At 44.2% G+C, this 24,143-nt stretch overlaps 1 protein-coding gene across 4 annotated transcripts in view; it reads right to left on the bottom strand.

Annotated features, from left to right (window-relative positions):
• Window positions 1-24,143, bottom strand: part of LOC142592757 (uncharacterized) — a 68,942-nt gene that overhangs the window by 41,766 nt on the left and 3,033 nt on the right. For 3 of the 4 annotated variants that reach the window (XM_075704418.1, XM_075704416.1, XM_075704415.1), the window contains exons 2-5: window positions 23,524-23,627; window positions 20,090-20,210; window positions 17,272-17,361; window positions 9,360-9,461 (exon numbers count right to left, since the gene is read on the bottom strand). In XM_075704418.1, the coding sequence (XP_075560533.1) occupies window positions 9,360-9,461; window positions 17,272-17,353 (184 nt within the window). In that variant the 5' untranslated portion in view covers window positions 17,354-17,361; window positions 20,090-20,210; window positions 23,524-23,627. The remainder of the gene's footprint in view (window positions 1-9,359; window positions 9,462-17,271; window positions 17,362-20,089; window positions 20,211-23,523; window positions 23,628-24,143) is intronic. The other variant, XM_075704417.1, reaches the window with a different exon arrangement.

Below are 24,143 nucleotides of genomic sequence, written 5' to 3' on the forward strand. Positions count from 1 at the left end.
GTTAATTAAAAGGGAAGAGCTAGGAAAGCCTGCAGTGCCATGCGACGCCAAGAAGCTATTTTATTTCTGGAGCGTCGTTGTCGCAGTTACACGCCAACTGGAACGATATCTTTAACCACGTAAAAAGTCTAGTTTCAAACAGCGGCTACAGAACAGCCGCCATACAAAGTTTCGCGCTAGAGTGCGACGACCTTAGGTAAGGCAGCTTTTCAACAATAAAGCTGAAACGAAACGTCAGAATTACTGCTCGAAAGAAATTCCGCATCACCGAAACGGGGAGAACCAGTGCTGCTCCCTGGCGATGGCCACCACGTTAAGGCTGCCACCGGTGGGTGTCCCCGCTACGCGGAAATATCTTGTCACGTGCGGCCACTTTCACCTGATCCTATAACTGCCTCGTGGGCGCGTCGTTCTGTCGGGTACTGTATAACGGTTTACCGCAAATATATATATATATATATATATATATATATATATATATATATACATATACATACAGTTCTGGGTCCGGGTAAATATTCACAGTGAAGTAGACGCGCGTATGAAGGGGTTTATTCTGATGAAGGCCGGACCCCGGCCGAAACATCAATAAACCGCTTCATACGCGCGTCTACTTCACTGTGAACATATATATATATATATATATATATATATATTTGTCTGCCATTCAGCCTTACGAACATTGAGTCAATAAATGCTACTTGTTTATAAACGATTTTATAAACGAATACGAGTTTATAACGAGTGTATAAATGAATAAACTTGGGATAGAAGAGCACATTCCCCCCCCCCCCCCCCTCTAACGCTGCATGTAAATCAGACCAAACGAGGTGATAAGTTTTGCCTCATATCTAATCCCACTGGCTTTCGTCGCTACCCAACACTGCAAATTTCGCTTTTACTTTGGGAAATAAAAGAATACGATTCCGCTTCAAAGCCGCCGTGGTTGCTCAGTGGCTATGGTGTTGGCCTGCTGAGCACGAGGTCGCGGGATCGAATCCCGGCCACGGCGGCCGCATTTCGATGGGGGCGAAAACACCCGTATACTTAGGTGCACGTTAAAGAACCCCAGGTGGTTGAAGTTTCCGGAGTCCTCCACTACGGCGTGCCTCATAATCATAAAGTGGCTTTGGCACGTAAAACCTCATAATAATAATAAAAAATTCCGCTTCAAAACTGTACAAGATCCGCACGAAGACTTCGCACTCAAGCTGTTCGTAAGCTTACGTTCTAGCTACTGTTGATGCAAGAGATTTTGCGGAAGGAGGCTGGAAAATGGCAAAGAGCGCTTAGAAAAGGAAAGCGTTGCTGATACGGCGCCGTTGTATAAGGAAGCTGGTTTCGTGCGAGGGCAGTCCTAAGGGGTGTAGAGGCTGTTATTCTTGTAGCAAAATATTTATATCAAATTTTGAAATTATTCTATACATAGAACCTTTAGCACAGGCATTTGCTTAAGCACAAGAAAATAAGCAAAAAAAGTAGGGAGGAATAAAAGTAAGAGTGATACAAAGAACACAATGCTGTTTGGGGAATAGCAAACTACTGTGTATTAGACAGATCATTAAAAAAATCATTTCTTTCACGCTTTTAAAATGTTTACACTTCCTATACAGGCAGAAAAGATATACGCGGAAGCTGTTCGCACAGAGCGAGTACTCGAAAAAAAGAAAAAGGACACGCAGGCTAAAACATCAACATTCGGAAATTTCCTTTTGCGCGTTGCATCTGCGAGTTCCTTTCGGATTTTGTTATGCATACACTATGCAATGTACCTGTTTTCTTTGCTGCGAAAATTTCAAAAAGGTCCGCAACGAGCTCTAAATTAGTGTGTACACATAGAAATATTACGAATGTGGCCTTCGCTTTTGCTGAAATTCCCCAAACATGATCTGTTCCCATCGGTTTAAAGTATACGGAGAAACATGTTAAGGTATTTGTCCCGAGTACAGTAGAAAGCAGTAAAAGGGGATGTGGTGTTGAGGTATCCACGGCCCTTTTTTTTTATGGAATAACGCGTAACGTGTGCGACAGGTTTAATCCTGGCTTCCGTTTCTTTCCCGAGTTCCATGAACCAAGAAGAAACATGCAGCGATCTATATGCGATTTTATCGCAAAGCATTCTCCAGTTCCACGTATCGGGTAACGCAGAGAGTACGCCAGCCTTGTGCTGTACATCATGAAAAGGCTGCTGTATTGCAATAGAGGACGTGCAAAAAGACGCTCCTGTGCTTAGATTTAGCAGAACAGGCGCTATGATATAGTCGAGATATTTCCAAGTACGACGTTGTTTTGGAGACAAGCTTTTGGTCAGAGGGGACGAATTTGTTATATCAGCTGTAACTAAACAATAAGATGTCAAACAAGGAAATCAATTTATGTAGCGTCTATCATGACGCAAATAAAATCAAGCTTTACGGCATAAGAAGGCAGTGACTGTGGTGTAGGGAAATCCTAAAAACGAAGCAATGTTCTGCCTCGTGCAGACAGCGCCGTGTAATTGAGCGAGCTTTCGCAGAGCTGGCACTTATTCTGGCGCGCTCCTGCCCGGGACAGCGTTGCGAGACAGATCGCTCACTGACTCGAAGGCGGTGCCTCTCGATGAGAGCGGACGGTTACTCGCGCTGCAGTAGTTAGTCGCGTGGCCTTCATTTATCAGGCGTCAAATATAAACGGACGGAAAGTACCAATTTTAGGTCCCTTCAAATTATATAAAATTTCTTCATTGACAGTACGCTATCCAGAGCAATAACAAAAAAAGCTCATTTCAATTAATACATTGATTGGAATCAACAGAATTACTGGTGGCTGCTCTAATCTAGTGTGAACAATACGCGCTTGGTTATGTTTGCGTAGAATGGCCCGTCTTTCAGGAAACGCGGAGCATAATATTTGAGGCACCCTGTGTAGCGGACAGTCTGTACCATCCCCGACATCCTGGTCACCCCTTCCCCTCGACTTGCGATTATTTTTGCATCCTCGCATACTATGGTGCGCATGATGTCTTGGAATACGCTACAAGACGACCTGATCCTTGCAGTTGTGGACATGCGCCTATCGATGACCACGAAGTCACTCAATGTCCCGACGGGGCCTTTCTTGCCGCAGACAATACATTGGTCCGACGAGACGTTTCATTATTGCAAGAATACAACCGCAACTTTTCTACCAATGAACAGTGTGTTCCTTCGGGAGTGCGTCGAGTGCTACAATAGGAAATGAGAAATTTTCCCGACCACCCATAAGTGTATGCTCCAGCACACACACACGTATATATATATATATATATATATATATATATATATATATATATATATATATATATAGAGAGAGAGAGAGAGAGAGAGAGAGAGAGAGTTGCTCACCGTTTTGCGATATGTCATCAATATGCGTAACAAATTTTATTTATCTATGCGTAACAATACACTTCAAGAAGCTACCCTAATTTGTAAAATGTCAAGGTGTTACTCGGTCCAAAAGCATGGTAGATGTTATGGCCTCGTCTTTAAATTGTTGCTCGGCAGATAAGGATCCCAACCATACGCTTTGTCTGCATAGCGAGTTTTCATGGTGTAAGCACGAGCTAGCGCTAGCCTTGGCTAAGAATATACTTTTTTTTTTCATTAAAACCAATGCCCAGGCCAACATTACTTCTAATGTAAGCATTATGAACATGTTATTTTTCAATGCGAACTTTTGCGCAAGCGTAGACAAAGCTTCTCACGTAGGACAGACTGACAGATCAAAGCTGTTGTCTGCCTTCGTCCATAGAAACAACAAACATGTTCGTAATCCTTTCTACAGTCATTTTGTTGGAGTACCCGCTAATGAACTTTGCTTCACGAACTGTTGTGCAGATGTGGTCACATTTATAGTCATAATGTGGTTCAAGAAGGGCCACAAAGACTGAGCATGTTCCACTAACCGAAAGATCGAAAGGTTACTCAGGTGATCAACAATCTGGAGAAATAACTGACGTTTCCCCTTCTAAAAAGGCTGCTTGTATTCTTGACAAATTTCATGGAACCCTATCATTTCTATTAGTATAAGAATGCGTATAACCTTTTAACTCCTTTTACGTTTCATTCTATAAAGACCAGTGTTCTCTGTTTGCACAAGGAATTGCAGAATGCAAGTATCTGGCTTAATAAGTTTAAGAGCAACAATTTCGGTCGTGTAGACCTTACTAAAGAAATTAATGTTCTAGACAACTATAACAAAAAAAGCTTAATTTGCAATCTACTAGTGGTGCGTTCACTATAAATTGGTTTGTTTTGCGCACAACATAATGCAAAACGAAGGCACTAAGCAGCCAAAGTGGCCATGCCTCAAATCAATACTGCTGAGTAGGGTGCCGCCATAAAGGCTGTGGAATATATCGCACCACCAGTCCAGCTTTACGCTTACTCCAATACAAGCACAACAGCTTTCGCCTGCATTCCCTAATGCCTGCTACGAAACAACAACATCGAAAAAGAGTCTGCTTTCTGGATTTGTAGCAGCAGAAAAATGCCAAAATATGGAGAAAGTAAAATATATACTGTAACAAGAAGATTAAGCTCTATATAACTTCATTGGAGGCAACAAAAAAAAACATTGTCTTTTAGAATTGTTTCTGAAATATCAACCAGTGCTCATAATAGCCTCGAAGGCCTATTATCGCTATATATACAAAGCGGTTTGTTGCTTCGTAAGAACCACAGACGGTGTCTTGCTTGCCCGAATGCCAAGAAATGCGTGTTCAATTACATGCAGCTACGCCCAAGCAAATACCGATGAACCCACAACACTGCGGGCGGACATGGCAGCAGTACAAAATGTTAGCTTCCGTTAAATTTGGAGGTTCCCGTTCAATTAGGTCCTTTCATATAGACACTGAAAAATATAGAATGTATCGCGTCATCAGACATCACCGGTAAGCGCTTCACTCAGCTGCTCTCATCAAATGAATCCCCTCAATGTATGACGTATGCACTGAATCCTGGGCAGCTTGTCTGCATATTACGTGAAGGCGTTTCGAGTTCTCGTCTTGACGCAGATCAGTAAGTTGATTAGCTCCACGTCAACTCTCGAGCTTGCTTAACAGCAAACGCAATTATGACATATAACATCGTAATTATGAACCGCATATGATAGCGCAAAAGGACAGAAGGGTTCCTGTCCTTGGGCTTTTTCTCGCTTTACAGACACACGGAGCAGCGAAAGACGCGGTTCAAACAGAGTGTCCGTCGCGTTTTTCATGAATCTGTTCCTAGGTTTTTTCAGTTAAACTTAGTTGCAAGTCGAACGCAGTATCGTTCTCTTTATTTTCTTAGTCCGTGTGTTTTTGAGCTTGTCATTTACGAAGTAATCACATAAACTCGTTAACTTTCGCGTTTCTACCATACTATCACATCTTTATGTAGCATCAGAATAAGTCGTGAGGTGACATGCACCGATTTCGGCTGTTCGACGTTTCCGCACTGGCACCATTATTAGCGACATGGTTACCTTTAACGAATACTAAATGTACCTTTTAACACGCTGACAGTCACTTTTTAGTACGTGCTCCAAGCCGGCCGCCATGCCACGACACCGTGCACAGACGTAACAAGGTTTGCTGCATTTTGCGGAACCTGCGTTACCCTTAGCCACTTACTTTTCATGGTTGAAACTTACTTTATTTGCATGATGATGCCTTACAACAGAAATTAAATGCTCCGGTTTTACGTGCCAAAAGCATGATGCGATTATGGGACAAGCCATAGCGGGGCGACCCCGAATTTCGACTATCTGCGGCTCTGTAACGCGCATCTAATGCATGATACACGGGTATTTTGCGTTTAATCTCCACGGAAATGTTGCCTCTGCAGCCGGAATCTGGTACCGCGACCATATGCTTCGCAGCTTAGCTTTAAAGCCACTAAGTAACTCCGGCGTGCATGTCTCAAATCAGCAACAGCGCTGTGTGAAATGTCGCCGTGAAGGCTATGGACCATGTCATACCCACAGACCTTCTATACTTTTATCTTGATAAAATTACAAGAGCTGATTTTCGTTCACCTGCACTGCAGTATAGCCAGCGCTGATAGAAGTTAAACCCATGAAATTGCGTTTAGCATCACACCACCATATCAACTGAGCTGCCGCAAATAAAGGTGGCCACGCCTTTGTAACTAAAAAAAATTGGCTTTAAAAAACATTGGTGCTTTTCTGTTGTGCTGCTGGTTCCTTATTTGTTGATGGAACAAACGAAAGCCATCATCCAACCTGACCCTGGGGCGACGCGGTATACAATCGACACTACGCCGAACGCCGAACGCTGCAGCCTTTCAATCCTTATCCACTGCTTTGTTTTCCCTTCTGACCGAGTTGTGCAACAAGATTTGGCATGAACACATAACTTGTCAGAATAAAATTAGGGGAAATCATCCCTCGAAATCTCACGAAATTATTACTGGTTCGGCAAAACAGAAAACATTAGTACATAGGAAAAATACAAAACACAATCAGAAACGTAAAAAAAAATCACGAGATAAAAGACGAAAATGTTTCGTCTCATTTTCAAAAGCTATGATAAAAATATTGTGTGTGGAATTTGTAGAAATAAATTACGACAGGACCCAGTCTATGACGACTGCCGATAGTAATGCGATTAGCCTTCAAGCAATGTAGTGACATTGTACTGCTGAAGTGACGCTTTTTAATAAAATCTGTAGTGGGTCATTCTGGAACTTTCTTTGCTTTGGCTACAAGCGACCAGACCTCTTTTGTATTGATGTCCCTTACCCAGGTCGCCCATGAGCATAGCGCTATGGCCATGATTGCATGAAGACGACGACGTGAGGATGGTCAAATGACAAAGTACGACCACGATAGAATGATGAATAAGCAATGACGTCGGTGAAATGGCAAAGGTGCCGTGATGACGTCGGCATCACCACAACGAAATTATTCCGAGATAATGACGATGATATGACGATGACAGCGTGACAAGTGACGGCAGGACGACAATGGGGGACAAAGAGTCTATGATAATGACGTGACGATGGTACGGCCAAACTTAATGACAGAACTGGGGAATTACGACGATGAGACGACCACGACGACATGATAATGGTGTAAAAACAACAGATGCATGACAGCCACTGCCTGACGTCCACACAACTTAGGCATAATCGCAATGAAGGCATTATGATTGCGATAAAATGATGAAGAAGAAACAAGGTCGATGGAATGAAGAAAGTGGTTTGTTGAGGACGGAATGACGGTAATCACGACTGTGTGGCAATGATGGCGTGACTAAGACGTGACGAGAATCTGACGACGAATAACAATATGGAACAACCACGATGGCATGATGAAGGCTGGACAACAAACCGATCAGAGCGACTGTATGACAACGGTGGCATAGCAGCGTTGTAAGGCTAATGGTATTACGAGGTGTTTATGACGACAATGACGTGACGATGACTGTAGCTTAAAGACGGTTTAGCGATGATGGTGTGACGGCGATGGCCCTACGGCAGTTGAATGACGAAGCTGCAGGAAGGATGATTCATGCATGCATCATCGTTGCAGGAATCACGACGGGCTTCCGACAACTATACGACAGCGAATGCATGACGAGGATGGCGTGCCGACGACACCATGACGAGAGTCGGATGGCAAAGCCAGAATGCCGATGGTGCAACAACTATGACGGCAACACGGCACCAGCACACCCTTAGTGGCCCGAAGTATTATTTTGGCAACTGTGTTGGCCTAGACAGCATGACGGCTACGTTACGACGAGAGTCGCATTGCGAAGCTGGAATGAGAAAGATGAAATTATCAAGATCGACTTTCCCACGGACAAAAGAACCTTACCAACTCGTTTTTCGTTGACGTTGTTTTCAGCGCTCCTTACAAGCTGCAACTAATCTGCCAGGCGGTGACCAAATAATGACAAAACGAATATTCAAAGGCGTGTCGGTGCTCGCAAAGAAGACGCCAAGTTCGTAAGATGCTAAGTTGTTGTGCCGTACATGTTGCCATTAACCTGCGGCCATATTTACGCTGGCCGGTGGGTTAATTCCCGTCTAAATAAACGCATCGACAACCACTTGGCACAAACAACCACTCACACTTAACCACTGCAATCGCTGTCCTTCTAGACATGTATTTAGTACTAATACAATTTCGATTTCTCATAAAAACAAACATACAAAATAACCGAGGCCTGCCATGCTGGGTTTTGATACATTTTTACATGCCTTTATTATTCCAAATGCTATACATAAATCTAGCATTTGTCCTGGAAGCGTTCGATTCTCTTTCACTTGCCTACACCCCAAAGGAAATGAAGTACAGTGATCTCCAAATATATATATATATATATATATATATATATATATATATATATATATATATATATATATATTCTGCTTGGTCTTCGAGACTCCCTATTTATCAAAAGTCCCAACTTTGACAGCGGGCCTTTTATTCTATTATCTCCATTCCATACATTTCCCTCACATGTATAAGAGGTTGTGCCGGACACATAGTTTTGCCAACTTTCTTTTTCAGCCTGTGAAGAAGACCTTAGTCCTTACAATTTTACGTGCTCAAAATATCAACAACTCACCGCAGTTTCCGTATACCGAAGGCGTCCATAAACCTTCTTTTGCCACTTACACGCTTCACTACATCCTTCATTCTAGAGTATAACTCATCGGCAGTAGGCCCTCCTTTTATTTGTGGGATGCATTTGAATGTACCACTGATAAGAAAAGCTGTGAATTATGCAAGAGCATCATCAATGCTTATGGTACAGAAGTGACCCCGCGAGACATGTGTGAGTTTACGGAAGAGCGTCCAGTCAGCTGATTTTACCTTCCACCGAGGAGCGTGTGGCCAGCATTCATCCTATAATTTTGTTTGATTGTGTTCAGCCCTATAGGAAAGTGGTCGCTGCCGTAGAGATCTTTAATAGGATTCCAATGGAGGTATGTTACTATATTTGGAGATGCAATTCACAAATCTATGGAAGAGTATGTCTTGTAAGCACTATGCTAAAAGCTGGTTTATTCTTTTGTAGTGCGCAAGCCCGAATGGCAAAAAGAAAATCTTCAATTAACCATGCTCTCGATTTGCACACAGAGTCCGCCCGAGAAGAGTTGTGAGCATTTAAATCTGCAAGGACTACTTAAGATATAGGTGGATCGTCGACTAAGGCCTGCAATATTTGTTTGTGGAGCGAGAAGTTAGGGCGTGTTTAGAGAAATACGACGCTAAGAAGTTTATTTAAAAGCACAGTTAGAACTGCAACTGCCTCGGGGCTCTTTTGGAGTGCAACGCGACCAAAACTATCGCAGTCAGCCGTGTATACGCCGTATCCGTACCTGTAGTTTGTGTGGCGGATGCTCCTGGGCAGAACCTCTTGCATGACGGGGTCACCTGAGCTCGGCGTTGATCAGTACACAGTCCTTCGAAGTTCTGCTTGCCTGGACGTCGAAAGAAGGACGGTGCTTGAAATTCTTATATGCCGGATGTTACCGCAAACCACAAGTAAGCTTTTTACACATGCCTTTAACTGAGAACCCATTGTCGCAAAAGACATTGAAAGCTTTCATTATTAGTCTTAAAAGTCGCCCTAGACAGCGATCGCGCCAATAGATTGGATAGCAGTGGTGCATGCGCTATTGATCAGTAAATTTATCACTTCGAATTTTCATGGTGCGGTACCGCAAGTAAAACGTTTTTGCGATGCATAAAAGAACACGTGCGATTTATGGCATACGTGCATACACAACAATTGAACGCCGTGTCTCGCATATCGTGCTAGTTTTACGCGACCGATGTCGCTTATCGCATGTGGAACCCATGTAAACAATTTCAGGTGCGAATGACTTAACGCAATCTATTTATTACTTTCATGAATATATTTTACTGATAACACCTGTTTTTGTCGTTTCACATTACAAGATCTATATCGAAAAATAGATTATATATATTATTATAGATTATATATTTAAAAATTATGCAGCGTATTACGCTGCTTCATACTTGTAGAGCTGCTTGTTGAATGTGAACAACTGTAAATAATCGTTGTCTGCGTAAGACAATCTGTGAAGATTCTGAGCACGCGCAGTGTTTGACAAATAAACACGAAAATGAACTTTCCTCGCTGCCTTGTTTCCCCTGCCTTGCAATACCTGCCAAATGCCTACGCTCAGCCAATTGATTATGTCCTTGTCCATCGGAGCTAAGAAACACTCCGTGTGCTTTGATTTCAGATTGTAAAAAAGAATATAAGAAAAAGAGAACCCGGAGCGTTTGTTCAGCGAGACCAATTCTCAGGCAAATGGCAAGCGAAAAGAAAAAAAATGAAATTTAAAGAGTGTGTGGTGGCTTACTTGACTCATGCTAGGGTAAAGAGTACAGAAGTTGGCAAATAGGGAGCGAACCACTTTAACTAAAGCATGCATGTCATGCAATAACGTGCTGCACTTCTTACATTGGATGGCATGATTCGAAGAACGCGAAAGTGAGACAAAAATTGAAACACCAAATAGGTACAAACTACATAGCCACAATTATTTAAAGGTGAAAGAGTGTCTTTAGATGTTATTTATGGTGAGAGTAAAGCAGCTAAGCCTTTGTGGCTTGATTTGCAGCCCAATGTCAATGTAAGGGGACTACACAAACCATTTGTCTGAGTCTTCCGGCGTTACGTCGAGAAACGGCTTTGCTGTCCTTCTTAAACAGCGAGAAGGAAGCGTGACTCTGATCACCTGCCTACGGCGCACACTTGGCGGGATACTCTGTACGTGTCCACCTAGTGGACATGCTTATTTATTATGCTGCTCAAAATCTGAATTGTGGGCTGGGCTGGGCTGGAGTAAGCGTGAGGAGACAGGCTACCCCAGCCAGTCAGTGTTACAGCAGCCGAAGAAATGGACATGTCCACAAGGTGGGCACTTGCAGAATAACGCCCTGCATCCTTGATGTGGAGCAGGCAGTGCTGGAGCACCAAGTGTCATGATCAAAATGTGGGTGACCAAAAAATAAAAGCAATGAATCATCGTCTACGAAAGAATATTGGGCAGATGAACGCACCGTGATTTGTTGAAGTTGGGCTTGCCGCCTCCTCTGTTGTCTAGTAGCAGAGGGCGGACAATAATAGTAGCAGGCCCAACTCCCCGAAGGAAACGAACGCGAAACAGAGTTTATACTTGGCGAAAGTAGGGGAATCATACGGGATATGTACGGGCTATGGTTCAGCAGTGGCATGTTATTTACGGTCATTGCGAAGTAATACTCTGCAAAGAACGCCAGTGCGTTTTGGAGCAGCTATAGGAAATACCCCCTAGGGTCAGGTTAGAATTCAATCTTGCATTTGGTGGGAATGAGGCGCACGTTATGCTCGACATACACGTAAAGTGTAAGTTTCGAGGCTAGTTATCGGCTTTACACCTGTTTAGTAAGCACAGTTGAACACCTCTGCCATGAAACAAATCACCCGTGAAACAGAGGATTGCCTATGCCTTTGACTATTTTCCATCTTTCATGTGTATCGTGAACACCTCTACAACGAAAAAGGTTAGGGGCCCTTGACGGCGGATTTGTTGTTCTACAACCAAAGCTCGTAGAGACAAGTGGCACCACTGCACTGTGCATTATCTATCCCGAATACATTGAGTCGGGCTAGTGTTGTGTGCGCATTTCCGAAGTAATAGCACTGCAGAGGTAATAGTTTTCGCCGAGACACAAACACAAGCAGACACCCGAAACCCAAACACACAAAGAAAGAAAGCGACATCACAATAGCGAATATCTAAGCGCTCCCACTTGTTGGCTCGGGGTTGGCACTGAGCTGTGAGAACTGCTAATGTAAACAACGGCGAACTGTGAACAACAAGCTCATGCGCATACCGCTTGACTACTTCTGTGGAGGGGCACTGGGACCTGTCCAGTCGGGAGTAGAGAACATGAAATACCTATCATTTACTCAGCGATCAATTCCTCTAGTTATTCTGATCTGGTTTCTCCAATAACGCAGCTGCCGGGCGTAAGTCACCACTCATATTTTGTGGTAATAAGACCACTACGACTGCCGAAAATTCTTCGAAACGTATAATTATCATTAAGCATATTTAATGAGGATTCAACGTGAGTTAATAAAGAATTGAGTACAATTTGTCTTTGTTCACATGCCAAGCTTCTTTTCTAGCTCTGCTCATGAGGCTGTCGCCTTGTTAATGACAAAGTCATGCAGAGTCATGAACTTGATCAATAAGTACACACCCGAAAAATGAATTTCCTTTGAATCGGGCTCCCCGTGATTTACTTAGCCCACACATCTAATTGTAATTTGGGCCTAATACTGGCGCCGCCTTGCGTTCGTCTATTTTTCTGTGGATGCGAATGTTATGGCCTTTCCCGACAAGAACTGTTCTGAGCGACTGCCTGACGTCTACGCAACTTCGGCATAATCGCATTGAAGGCAGTACGATTGCGATAAAATGACGAAGGAGAAAGAAGGACGAAGGAACGAAGAAAGCGGTTTGTTCAGGATAGAATGACGGCAATCACGACTGTGTGGCAAAGATGCCGTCACTAAGACGTGACGAGAGTCGAATGACGAATAACAATATGGAACAAACACGATGGCATGATGAAAGCTGGCCAACAAACCGATCAGAGCGACCGTATGACAACAGTGGCATAACAGTGTTGTAAGGCTAATGGTATTACGAGCTCTTTATGACGACAATGACGTGACGACGACGGTAGCATAAAGACGGTTCGGCGATGATGGTGCGACGGCGATGGCCCTACGGCAGTTGAATGACGAAGCTGCAGGAACGATGATTTATGCATGCATCATCGTTGCAGGAATCACCACGTGCTTCCGACAACTATACGAACACGAATGCACAACGACGACGACGGCGTGCCGACTACGGCACGACGATAGTCGGATGGCGAAGCCAGAATGACGATGGTGCAACAACTATGACGGAAACATGGCACCAGCCCACCCCCATAGTGGCCCGAAGTATTATTTTGGCTAATGTGTTGGCGTACAAAGCATCACGGCTACGTTACGAAGAGAGTCAGATCGCGAAGCTAGAATGAGAATGATGAATTTATCAAGGATCGACTTTCCCACGGACTAAAGAACCTTGCCAACTCGTTTGGCGTTGACATTGTTTTCAGCACTCCTTAGAAGCGGCAACGAATCTGCCAGGCGGTGGCCAAAGACAGAAAAAAGGAATAATCAAAGGAGTGTCGGTGCTCGCAAAGAAGACGCCAAGTTCGTAAGATGGTAAGTTGTACCGTACATGTTGCCATTAACCTGCGGCCATATTTACACAGGCCAGAGTGACCGGTGGGTTAATGTCTGTCTAAATAAAAGCATCGACAGCCTCTTGGAAAAAACAACCGCTCACACTTAACCACTGCAATCGCTGTCCTTCTAGACATGTATTTTGTAATAATACGATTTCGATTTCGCATAAAAACAAACATGCAAAATAACCGAGGCCTGCCTGTCAAAAAGCGGGCTGATATGTGCGTAAATGAGCCAGATTTTGCGGAAGGTTTGGTTTTTTATGCATGTTTATATACCTTTCTTATACGAAATGCTATATATATATATATAACCCAGACCTTGCACACAATCTGGTTCAATTACGCCCATATCGGCACGCTTTTTGATGTGGAAGGCCTCGGTAATTTTGCACTTTAGTTTCATGAGGCAACAAAATCTTATTATTACAAAAGACAGGTTTAGAAGCACAGCTATTGCAGTGGTTGAATGTGAGCCTTTGAATATATATAAGGTGCGAGTCCACGCTGTATGCTACCTTTGCTTTGTCTCTCATTTGTTCTGCGCGCTAAAGCTTCATAATGAATGGCTACCAACTCACCCAGCTTTCAATACATATATGATTAAAACGGCTTCACAACGAGCAGCCATACCTATACGGACACCTTGGCCGCACGTACGGCGTGACAGACAGACAGACAGACAGACAGACAGACAGACAGACAGACAGACAGACAGACAGACAGACAGACAGACACACAGACAGACAGACAGACAGACAGACAGACAGACAGACAGACAGACAGACAGACAGACAGACAGACAGACAGACAGAGACAGACAGAGAGACAGATGATATACATATATACATATATGATTAAGATGGTATCACGACCAGCAGCACATACCTATTGGGACACTCTGGTATGCATATTAGGGCGCTGAGTCGGTGTCACAGATTAGACAGACAGACAGACAGACAGACAGACAGACAGACAGACAGACAGACAGACAGACAGACAGACAGACAGACAGACAGACAGACAGAGACAGACAGACAGAGACAGACAGGCAGAGACAGACAGACAGAGACAGAGACAGACAGACAGACAGACAGACAGACAGACAGATGGAGCTTAAAAGGCTGAATTGGGGAAATAATGGTACTCTCATTAATTTTGTTTCGCCGCGGCAAGTCGCATTTTCCAACTTGCCTAAGCAACAGTGTTTCCTATCCTGAATAAAATAAAATTTTTCCTTATATAGAGCTGTTTGGAAATGAAGAATTTATTCGAAGTCAATATATCTGGGAGCTTTCCAGCTCTCCGTAACTAAAGGAGCTTTAGTGATTTCAGTTCACCGAAGACTGAAAGATTGTATTTTTCGCAAACACAGCCAGTTTACTATATTTTTAATGCACAAAGTGACAACTTAAGTAATGTGCCTCTGGTCGTTGCTGTCCTGGTATGGACAAATTCTGAGACGATTTTGCAGCAAAGCTGAAGTGTCTGCATTATGTTTGAAAATAATAATAATAATAATATTTGGGGTTTTACGTGCCGAAACCACTTTCTGATTATGAGGCATGCCGTAGTGGAGGACTCCGGCAATTTTGACCACCTGGGGTTCTTTAACGTGCACCTAAATCTAAGCACACGGGTGTTTTCGCATTTCGCCCCCATCGAAATGCGGCCGCCGTGGCCGGGATTCGATCCCGCGACCTCGTGCTCAGCAGCCCAACACCATAGCCACTGAGCAACCACGGCGGGCTATGTTTGAAAACAGCCACGTATTAACCTTCTGGTTTGGATGGCACTTACAAAACATGCGAACACCATGAAACGTTCCCCATGTGAGACAGTCCGACTTATCGAGAAATTGATAGGATAAGCGAGCAGTTTATCACTATGAGGAAAAAATGGCTTATAGAGGCTCTGGAAAACACTTTTTCTAGCGAAGCTTTTATTGGCCCACGAGTTTATATGGCGGTCTAGCCACGTAAAAACCCAGTTGCTCCCAGAGCAGGGCAGCAGGAGGAAAGGGCGGTTTGATGAGCTGACAGCTGCGCCGGATCGTGAGCCATTCGCGAGGATTACAGCTGCATAGGCACGCGGTCACGCCACGCGCACAACCAATCAGAGCCCTTTCGCTTCCGCCGAGTTGGGAAAGGGAAGGAAAGGGTCTAGCGCGCGCTTCCACCAGCTTCGTTTTCGTTTAGTCTCGGAAGAGGCATCGGACGCGCGCGCGTTGTGCGTTCCCCCAAGGAGCAGGTAGCGCTCGACGAGCAGCGGCGAGAACTCGCCCGTGAAAGGGCTCACCGTTGGCGCACCGATCCAGCCCTTAGCACCGCCCCAGCCCAGGCAATCCCTACAGCAACGTGAACAAGATCCTGAGCTGAGGGAGCGGGAGGCCAAAACAATCCGGCACTGTTACTTGTAAGTTACACAACCGTGTCGAAGGTCAAGTACACGCCGGACAAGCGTCACTTACCACCATGTTGCGGTAGGAAAAGGGTTGGCGATTTTTTTATAACCGAGAGCACACAAATTAGGGGTTTGATGGAATTTAATTACCTCTGGATTGTATTCCCACGGAAGTTAAAATAAGACGTATTGATGACAGCTATATGAACTGTACCAAGATTACTTTTCTCAATGCTGCTGGTCATAGCGTTTACATTGAATAGCGCGGTGCCCATAGCAATGACCTGTGTCTTCGCCCTTCACTGCTGCATTTATTTCAACCTTTCACGCTTGGCGTCGGGCAAACGTGCCTGGGAACGAGAAAGAAGCGGTTAGAGCACGCTATGTGCAGTTTAAAGGAGTGGGCATCGCTTGTGTGAGTTTCATTTTATGTGTGATTCAATCATTGCAGTGTGTTCAATGGTTGACTTCTACTAACTATCTCTCGAGTCTATGACGACATTAGCGGGACCTAATCCATGCATTCTCGATAGCCGCAGGATACTGCGAGTGATGTCGGCAGCAGAAGAATAATGTGCACGTATATTCTATCCTTGCTTACCAACATCATGCGCGTGCACATCGCAAACGCTTGATTATCCTCAAAACATTATAGCAGTGCCTTTGTGCGCACGTTTCGTACAGGCAGTAACAAAGCGAAGGGGGATCTGCGAGCACGGGCCATACTGGGTTCTTGCAACAAAGCAGGCGTCTGGTGGGAAGATGTAGCATTGCACATGCGCGTGCTGTCGTGATCGTGCGTCTGCCAATACTCCCGCTTCGGGCCAACGTGAGTTGAGGATTACGCAGGCGGGTTGCGCTTGCGCGCACTGATGAGCAGGCTGGGGAAGAGGCGTTGAATTGACGGCACATGTGAACGGGAGGAGGCACATGTGCAATGCCGTGTTTCTACACCATGTCCATGCTTCGTTAGAGGGCGCAATATTGCAGGCCACAAATGTGTCATGGTGTTTTACCAGAGCCATATGTGAACGCGCCCGTCTCTTTTTAGTGCAATCATTCCTCTTGCGTGAAATAGATTTGAATGGATATGGAAAGAAACCAGGGTAAGGTCAAAACACTATACAAATCGAAGCGTCATATATATCACTCAGAACATGCTGGGCCGGAGCAGCGCTAATCTTTCAAATATTGAAAATAGACCACGTAAACAAATAGAATGCACTACGCCTGCCTGACACTGCAATGTTTTTTTTTTGAGCGTTACCCCAGGCAGCTCCGGACCGCTCTTACCTAGCACACTCGTAAATGCACACACAGTGCGAATCGCTGAATTATTTGCTTTCCTATCGCAGACGGGTTTTCCTGAATCTTACGTAGAAATTCGGCTTAATGGATCATGGCTGATAGATCAGCCGGACATGTCTCTGCTATGAAGACCAACACGCAGTCACTTTCTCACTACAGTTTGCGCATGCATCACCAACCACATTCTAATTCACGCTACTGTTTATCGCTCCGTGGTTCTTTAAGGTGCGTCATGTTCATAATTCTCACCTGGTACGTCAGGTGGCCGCGCGGTTGTCGTAGTTGTTGTTTCAACCACTGCTGTTGTAGTTTTTTCTGATGTGGTCTTCATGACCGGTCCTTGAACACAATTGTGAAGCAAAATAGAGAGAGCTATACGACACCGTTCAATATATTTGCAACCAGAAACGCGTCAACATCAACACGTTTTGTATCCTGTCCCCTTCATGAACCCGAGATAGACCCGCGATCCCCCGGATCAGAGCGCAGTAACTGATAATTCCACACCGCTCATTTGAACACGAGCACTTCAATATTCCCTTTTCACCTGAAATATTACGTGAAGCCTCCTTAACCAATTCTTGAAGCGGGAATTTTGAAGGCACATTATAGCAGCTTTCCCAGTCATCACTTTCGGAAAACAGGGGGGGGGGGGGGGGGGGCTTCTTATAAGCGTTACATGGAAATTTCTAAGTTAACCTTCACAAATAAATCAGGTTTGTGTAGCTTCCTAGTTGCGTCATAATATCTGCCGGAATTCAGTAACTTTAGAGAATCTTTTGGCAATGCGTGGATTTAAGAAATAAAATGTGCGGTTGAAGTAAGCCTCGGAAACCGGTCACCTATTATTGCGGCAAACCATCCAGAACATTTACATACTGTCGTGTCAGTGAGCTAATTTTGTTTTTTTAAGATATATAAATTTAGAAATATTGCAAACAATACTGGTTACATGCAATCTGGAATAAATAAAGCCCTTATTACTTTTCATTTCTGCATCTTTGGAGAGCTCTCAACTGCATTTATTTTGGGGTGTAGGCAACTGAAAGAGAATCGAACGCTTCCAGGATTCCCGACTTACTGAATATATTCACCGTAAAACGCTGTTTCCTATTTCCTTTAAAGTACACTTGAAACGATGCAAGTGATATTCACCAGAATACAAACAAACTGGTTTATAAATAAATTTTTAATAAATGATTTCCTACTGAAGCTAGTTATAACTATTATAGTTAAAGATGTCCCCTTCGTAAAAATACACCCGCGTTCTTAAAACTCAACCCACTGCGTGCTATTAAAAGCAATTGTAAGCAAAGTACATATGAGCGCCATCCATTCGTTTGGGCTCAATACTGTTGAAGCATTAAACAATTTCAGTCGTTCGATTTGGTTAAGTTTAGGTTGCATCATGTTAACGTTAGGTGCCGACAGGTGGTGGCGCCTTGCCGACAGCAGTGCGATATGACCGGCGACCCGCGGTACGCTACGGACTTCGTTCAGCGCCTGAATGCTCAGCCTGTGATGGATTGGTGCCCTCTGGAGTGAGCAATTATTCGACTGAAGCAATTTTACTGGTCGCACTCTGCAACGTTGAAAGTCAAAAACAGACTTAATCTAGCGGACAACCTCACGCGTAATCCGAGCTTTATTTGAAACTACTCACAAGGAATCCCAATTATTGCTCTGTAAGCCACCGCATCAAAAAAACACCTGAATAGCGCATCTGCGCAGTGCATACTATTTTTTTCGAACAACCGGCAAATGCAGATACTCAATGCTACGAGCCTATACTCTCTTTGAGAATTGAGTTTATTACTGCCTCTTTCCAAGCATGAGGGATATAATTTGACGATGATATGGCATTGAACGTATATAGGATAGTTTTCTGTGTGTAATTGGCATAATTCTTTAAATGATTTGAGCACATCCTAGAGCACAGTTATTTCAGAAGTGCTCTGCCTGGTGCTCTGATAAGTTAAATGGATGATTGTATGCTTTATTTGGTGCACATTTTCGTTCAAAGGGCTGTCGTTCTGCTCGTTTTCCTTGTCTAAGTTCAAGAAATGTGCATGAAGTTACATATCGTGCTGAAAATGGGCGCCCAGCAATTCTACTTGGTCTTCGAGACTCCCTATTTATCAAAGGTCCCAACTTTCACTGCGGGCTTTTTATTATATTATCTCTATTCCATACATTTCCCTCATATGTATAAGAGGTTGTGCCGGACACATAGTTTTGCCAACTTTCTTTCTTAGCCTGTTAAGAAGTCTTTATTCCTTACGAATTTACGTGCTCAAAATATCAATAACTCATCCGTTGGTTCCGAAAACCGAAGCCCTCCATAAACCTCATTTTGCAACTTACGCGCTTCACTACATCCTTCATTCTAGAATATAACTCGTCGTCAGTAGGTCCTCCTTTTATTTGTGGGATGCACTTGAATGTACCACTGATAAGAAAAGCCATGAATTCTGCAAGAGCATCATCAATGCTTATGGCACAGTAGTGACCCCGCGACACATGTGTGAGTTTACGGAAGAGCATCCAGTCAGCTGATTTTAGCTTCCACCGAGGAGCATGTGGCCAGCATTGACCCTATAATTTTTTTGTGTGTTCAGCCCTATAGGAAAGTGGTCGCTGCTGTAGCGATATTTAATAGGATTCCAATGGAGGTACGTTATCATATTCGGAGATGCTATTCACAAATCTATGGAAGAGTATGTCTTGTAAGCCCTATTCTAAAAGCTGGTTTATTCTTTTATAGTCGGCAAGCCAGAATGGCAAAAAGAAAGTCTTCAATTAACCAGTCTCTCGATTTGCACACAGAGTCCGCCCAAGAAGAGTTGTGAGCATTTAAATCTGCAAGGACTAGTTAGAATATAGGTGGATCGTCGACTAAGGCCTGCAATATTTGTTTGTGGAGCGAGAAGTTAGGGCGTGCTTAGAGAAATACGACGCCAAGGAGTTTATTTAAACGCTCAGTTAGAACTGCAACTGCCTCGAGGTTGTTTCGGAATGCACGCAACCAACATTCTCGTAGTCAGCCGTGTACACGCCATATCCGTACCTGTAGTTTGTGTGGCGGATGCTCCTGGGCAGAAGCTCTTGTATGACGGTCACCTGAGCTCGGCGTCGATCAGTGCGCAGTCCTTCGAAGTTCTGCTTGCCTATACCATACCTGCACATACCTATTGGGACACTCTGGTAAGCATATTAGGGCGCTGAGTCGGCGTCACAGATTAGACAGATAGCAGAGATAGACAGATAGCAGAGATAGACAGATAGCAGAGATAGACAGATAGCAGAGATAGACAGATAGCAGAGATAGACAGATAGCAGAGATAGACAGATAGCAGAGATAGACAGATAGCAGAGATAGACAGACAGCACAGACAGACAGACAGCACAGACAGCACAGACAGACAGACAGACAGACAGACAGCACAGACAGACAGACAGCACAGACAGACAGCACAGACAGACAGCACAGACAGACAGACAGACAGCACAGACAGACAGACAGACAGCACAGACAGACAGCACAGACAGCACAGACAGACAGACAGACAGACAGACAGACAGACAGCACAGACAGCACAGACAGACAGACAGACAGACAGACAGACAGACAGACAGACAGACAGACAGACAGATAGATAGATAGATAGATAGACAGATAGATAGATAGATAGATAGATAGATAGATAGATAGATAGATAGATAGATAGATAGATAGATAGATAGATAGACAGACAGACAGACAGACAGACAGACAGACAGACAGACAGACAGACAGACAGAGACAGAAACAGACAGATGAAGCTTAAAAGGCTGAATTGGGGAAATAATGGTACTCTGGTTACTTTTGTTTAGGCGCGGCAAGTCGCATTTTCCAACTTGCCTCAGCTACAGTGTTTCCTATGCTGAAACAAATAAAAATTTTCCTTATGTAGAGTTTTTTGGAAATGAATTTATTCGAAGTCAATATATCTGGGAGCTTTCCAGCTCTCCGTAACTAAAGGGGCTTTCGTGATTTCAGTTCACCGTAGACTGAAAGATTGTATTTTTCGCAAACACAGTGAGTTTAGTATATTTATTTTTTCATGCACAAAGTGACAACTTTAGTAATGTGCCTCTGGTCGCTGCTGTGCTGCTATGGACAAATTCTGAGACGATTTTGCAGCAAAGCTGAAGTGTCTGCATTGTGTTTGAAAACAGCCACGTATTAACCTTCTGGTTTGGATGGCGCTTACAACACATGCGAACCCCATGAAATGTTCCCCATGTGAGACTGTCCGACTTATCGAGAAATAGTTGATAGGATAAGCGAGTAGTTTATCACTATGAGTAAAAAATGGCTTATAGAGGCTCTGGAAAACACTTTTTTCAAGCGAAGCTTGTATTGACCCACGAGTTTCGATGGCGGTCTAGCCATGTAAAAACCCAGTTGCTCCCAGAGCAGAGCAGCAGGAGGAAAGGGCGGTGCGAAGCCGTCGCCCGTCACCGTCGCGCGCAAAATCGCTCTCCTTGAGTTTGGGCTTAACGCCGAAGTCCTCAGATAAATGGAAGCTCTCTTAAATTTCCATGACCGTCTCAGCGAAACACCACCAAACTACTTTGCACCGTGCTTCGTGTGTAGCGGCAGCAGTCGGTCCGGACGAACACCATTGTTGACGTCAGGAGGCGTCCCACCAATCACAGGCGGAAACGAGGCGCGCGAGCTGGGCGTGTCTGCTGCTGCACTTTTCGTCGAAATGAAATATGTTTGCGCTTTCTTTCACTCAATTTCGATGAGATATTCGAATTCAGAGGGTTGAAAACCACGGCGTACTGCTCTTCACTCATTTTTTCTGGAAAACCTTTCAGCTTCCCTTTAACGCGCGCTCAATCCACGGTACACGGGCGCTTTGTTGCATTTCGCCCCGATCGACATGTTGCAGCCGCGGCCGGGATTCGAACTCGCTCCCTCTAACTTACCAGCACGCCACCAAATACACTACGCCAGTGCGGCATGTGAATGAAATTAGCACAAACTTTCTTCAAAATTACCACGGCTTATCAGACTCTATATCGGGAAGAAATTTCCTCCTGGTATTTCTTGAGTTCTTTATTCTGCCGTCCGACTGGAAAGCCGCAAACGTGGTTGTCTAGCGCAAGTAAGTTGATGCTCAAAACTATTTTAATTACCGGCCTAGATTGCGTACTAGTACACCAAGTAAAATTGTTGAACATGCCATTTTTTCACATGTAGATACTGAAGTCGAATTGGTCATTTGTCAAATGGTATCACGGCTTCAGGACTAAATTGCTATGGCGATGTTTGACTTCGGCAGCGGCAGCCATTATTCCAGGCGTGCGAAATGTAAAAAAACGCCTGCGTACTTACATTCTGCTCCACGTTAAACAACACTAATTGGTCAAAAAGAGTAGAGAGTCTCCCACTACGGCGTGCCTCGCAAGTCTGGTTTTGGAACCTTAAACCCTAAAATAATAATAATAAAAAAAAACTCGTGCGAGCCCCACTTCCTGTGCCTTGCTAATGATATTTTGCGGGCTGTTGATGACAAGTCATTAAGTGACTTCGCAGTGTGCCCGAAGCGGTGTCTCACTCTATGCTCGTAACTGAACTCTCCAGACTCAATAGCGACACTAACATTACGGGCTGGATTGAATTCTCTGCGGCGAATTCTATATTGTCTTCAGGAGCGGAGAACCACGAAAATGAATAACAGTAATACAATCTCAAAGGGTCTTGCACACCAGAACAGGTGATGTGAAAGTTTGCATTCAATTAACCCTATTACGCACACAGCTGAGCGAAGTGCATAAAAATTTGCTCCTTCTCTGAATATTTGCATAGGGCGCACGCATTTTCATTCTAGCAGGAAGGGCGGAACAGGCCGCATTATCACGTGATTTGGGATGGCAATGCATTTAGTAAAAGTGTAACTAACGTTGAAGAGCTACGGCAGTACACACGCACAGTACTTCACCGGAAATAATTTCACTAATTCAACGACTTTTTATTGCTTATGAACGGATAAATCCTAGCCACCTTTATATGAACCGTTGTCAAAAACAGGCACTCCGTCGAGCCTCACGAAAATGAAAAGAAACTATTTTTGAAGGGCTCTGGTGGCTAAACGCACATTTCCAGCAGTAAGGTGTTCGATGGCTCTGAACCTTCGAGGGAGAGCTACCTGATGTATATGAAAAATAAACATTGAGCTTTGCACAATAACGAGCAATTGTTCCTTTAAAACAAATTTGCTGTTCCTGCTCATATGCACACGGCTAGACGTCGCACGAAATTCTAAACCAAACGTGCTACACAATACGCACGAGGGGTCAAGTCTACGTGAACAGTACTTGTATCGGTTGTCTTCAAGAAAAGACTGAATGGAAAACTATACACCAACAAAGTCAACTTGACTGGTACATTATACAAATCGAGGAAGCGACGATTAACTGCGAAATAAGCGTAATGCGCCATGTTCGTACCTGCAGTTCATGTGGCGAATACGTCTGTGTAGATGCTTCTCCGGTGCTCTGTTGAGATCGACGACACACGGTGCACATTTGTGGGAGCCACGCTGTTTCGTGCACTGAGCATAAAAAAAAAGAAGAGCACACGAATTCATTACGCCTGGGTTTTTGTTGGTTCCCTTTAGCGCACATTGGTTGGTTGCAGTCTGTGTAATTCATTGATCTCCGAACTGGCACGCTATACACTGGGAAAAAGAAAAAGTTATAGGAACACGTGGGAACTTCAGGTGGGCACCAAGTTAAGCACCTACACTAATCAAAACGCTTTTTCCACAGGTAGTTTAGAAAGCATGACCAAAAAATTGCCTGTGGCTTAGCTCTGGTTAACCCTAGTTGAATTGCGAAAGGAAGAGCTGCATGGCTACGCTTGTGGTTAAGCGTTTGGTTTAGCTCTATTGTATAGACACGACAAGACACATTGTTCAGGTAACGACTAGGCTTTTACGACGCTTCTTGAGTCGTGCGGCGCGTTCTTCTGGCGTCTCTTGAGCGCGTTGTCTCTTCGTCGTTTCGTTCTGTCGTTGTTGCGTCTCTTTGGCGCGCTCCATAACGACTAAATTTACACTGAGGCGAAG

The sequence above is a fragment of the Dermacentor variabilis genome, chromosome 9 (genome assembly GCF_050947875.1).
Source record: "Dermacentor variabilis isolate Ectoservices chromosome 9, ASM5094787v1, whole genome shotgun sequence".
Classification (NCBI taxonomy): Eukaryota; Metazoa; Arthropoda; class Arachnida; order Ixodida; family Ixodidae; genus Dermacentor; species Dermacentor variabilis.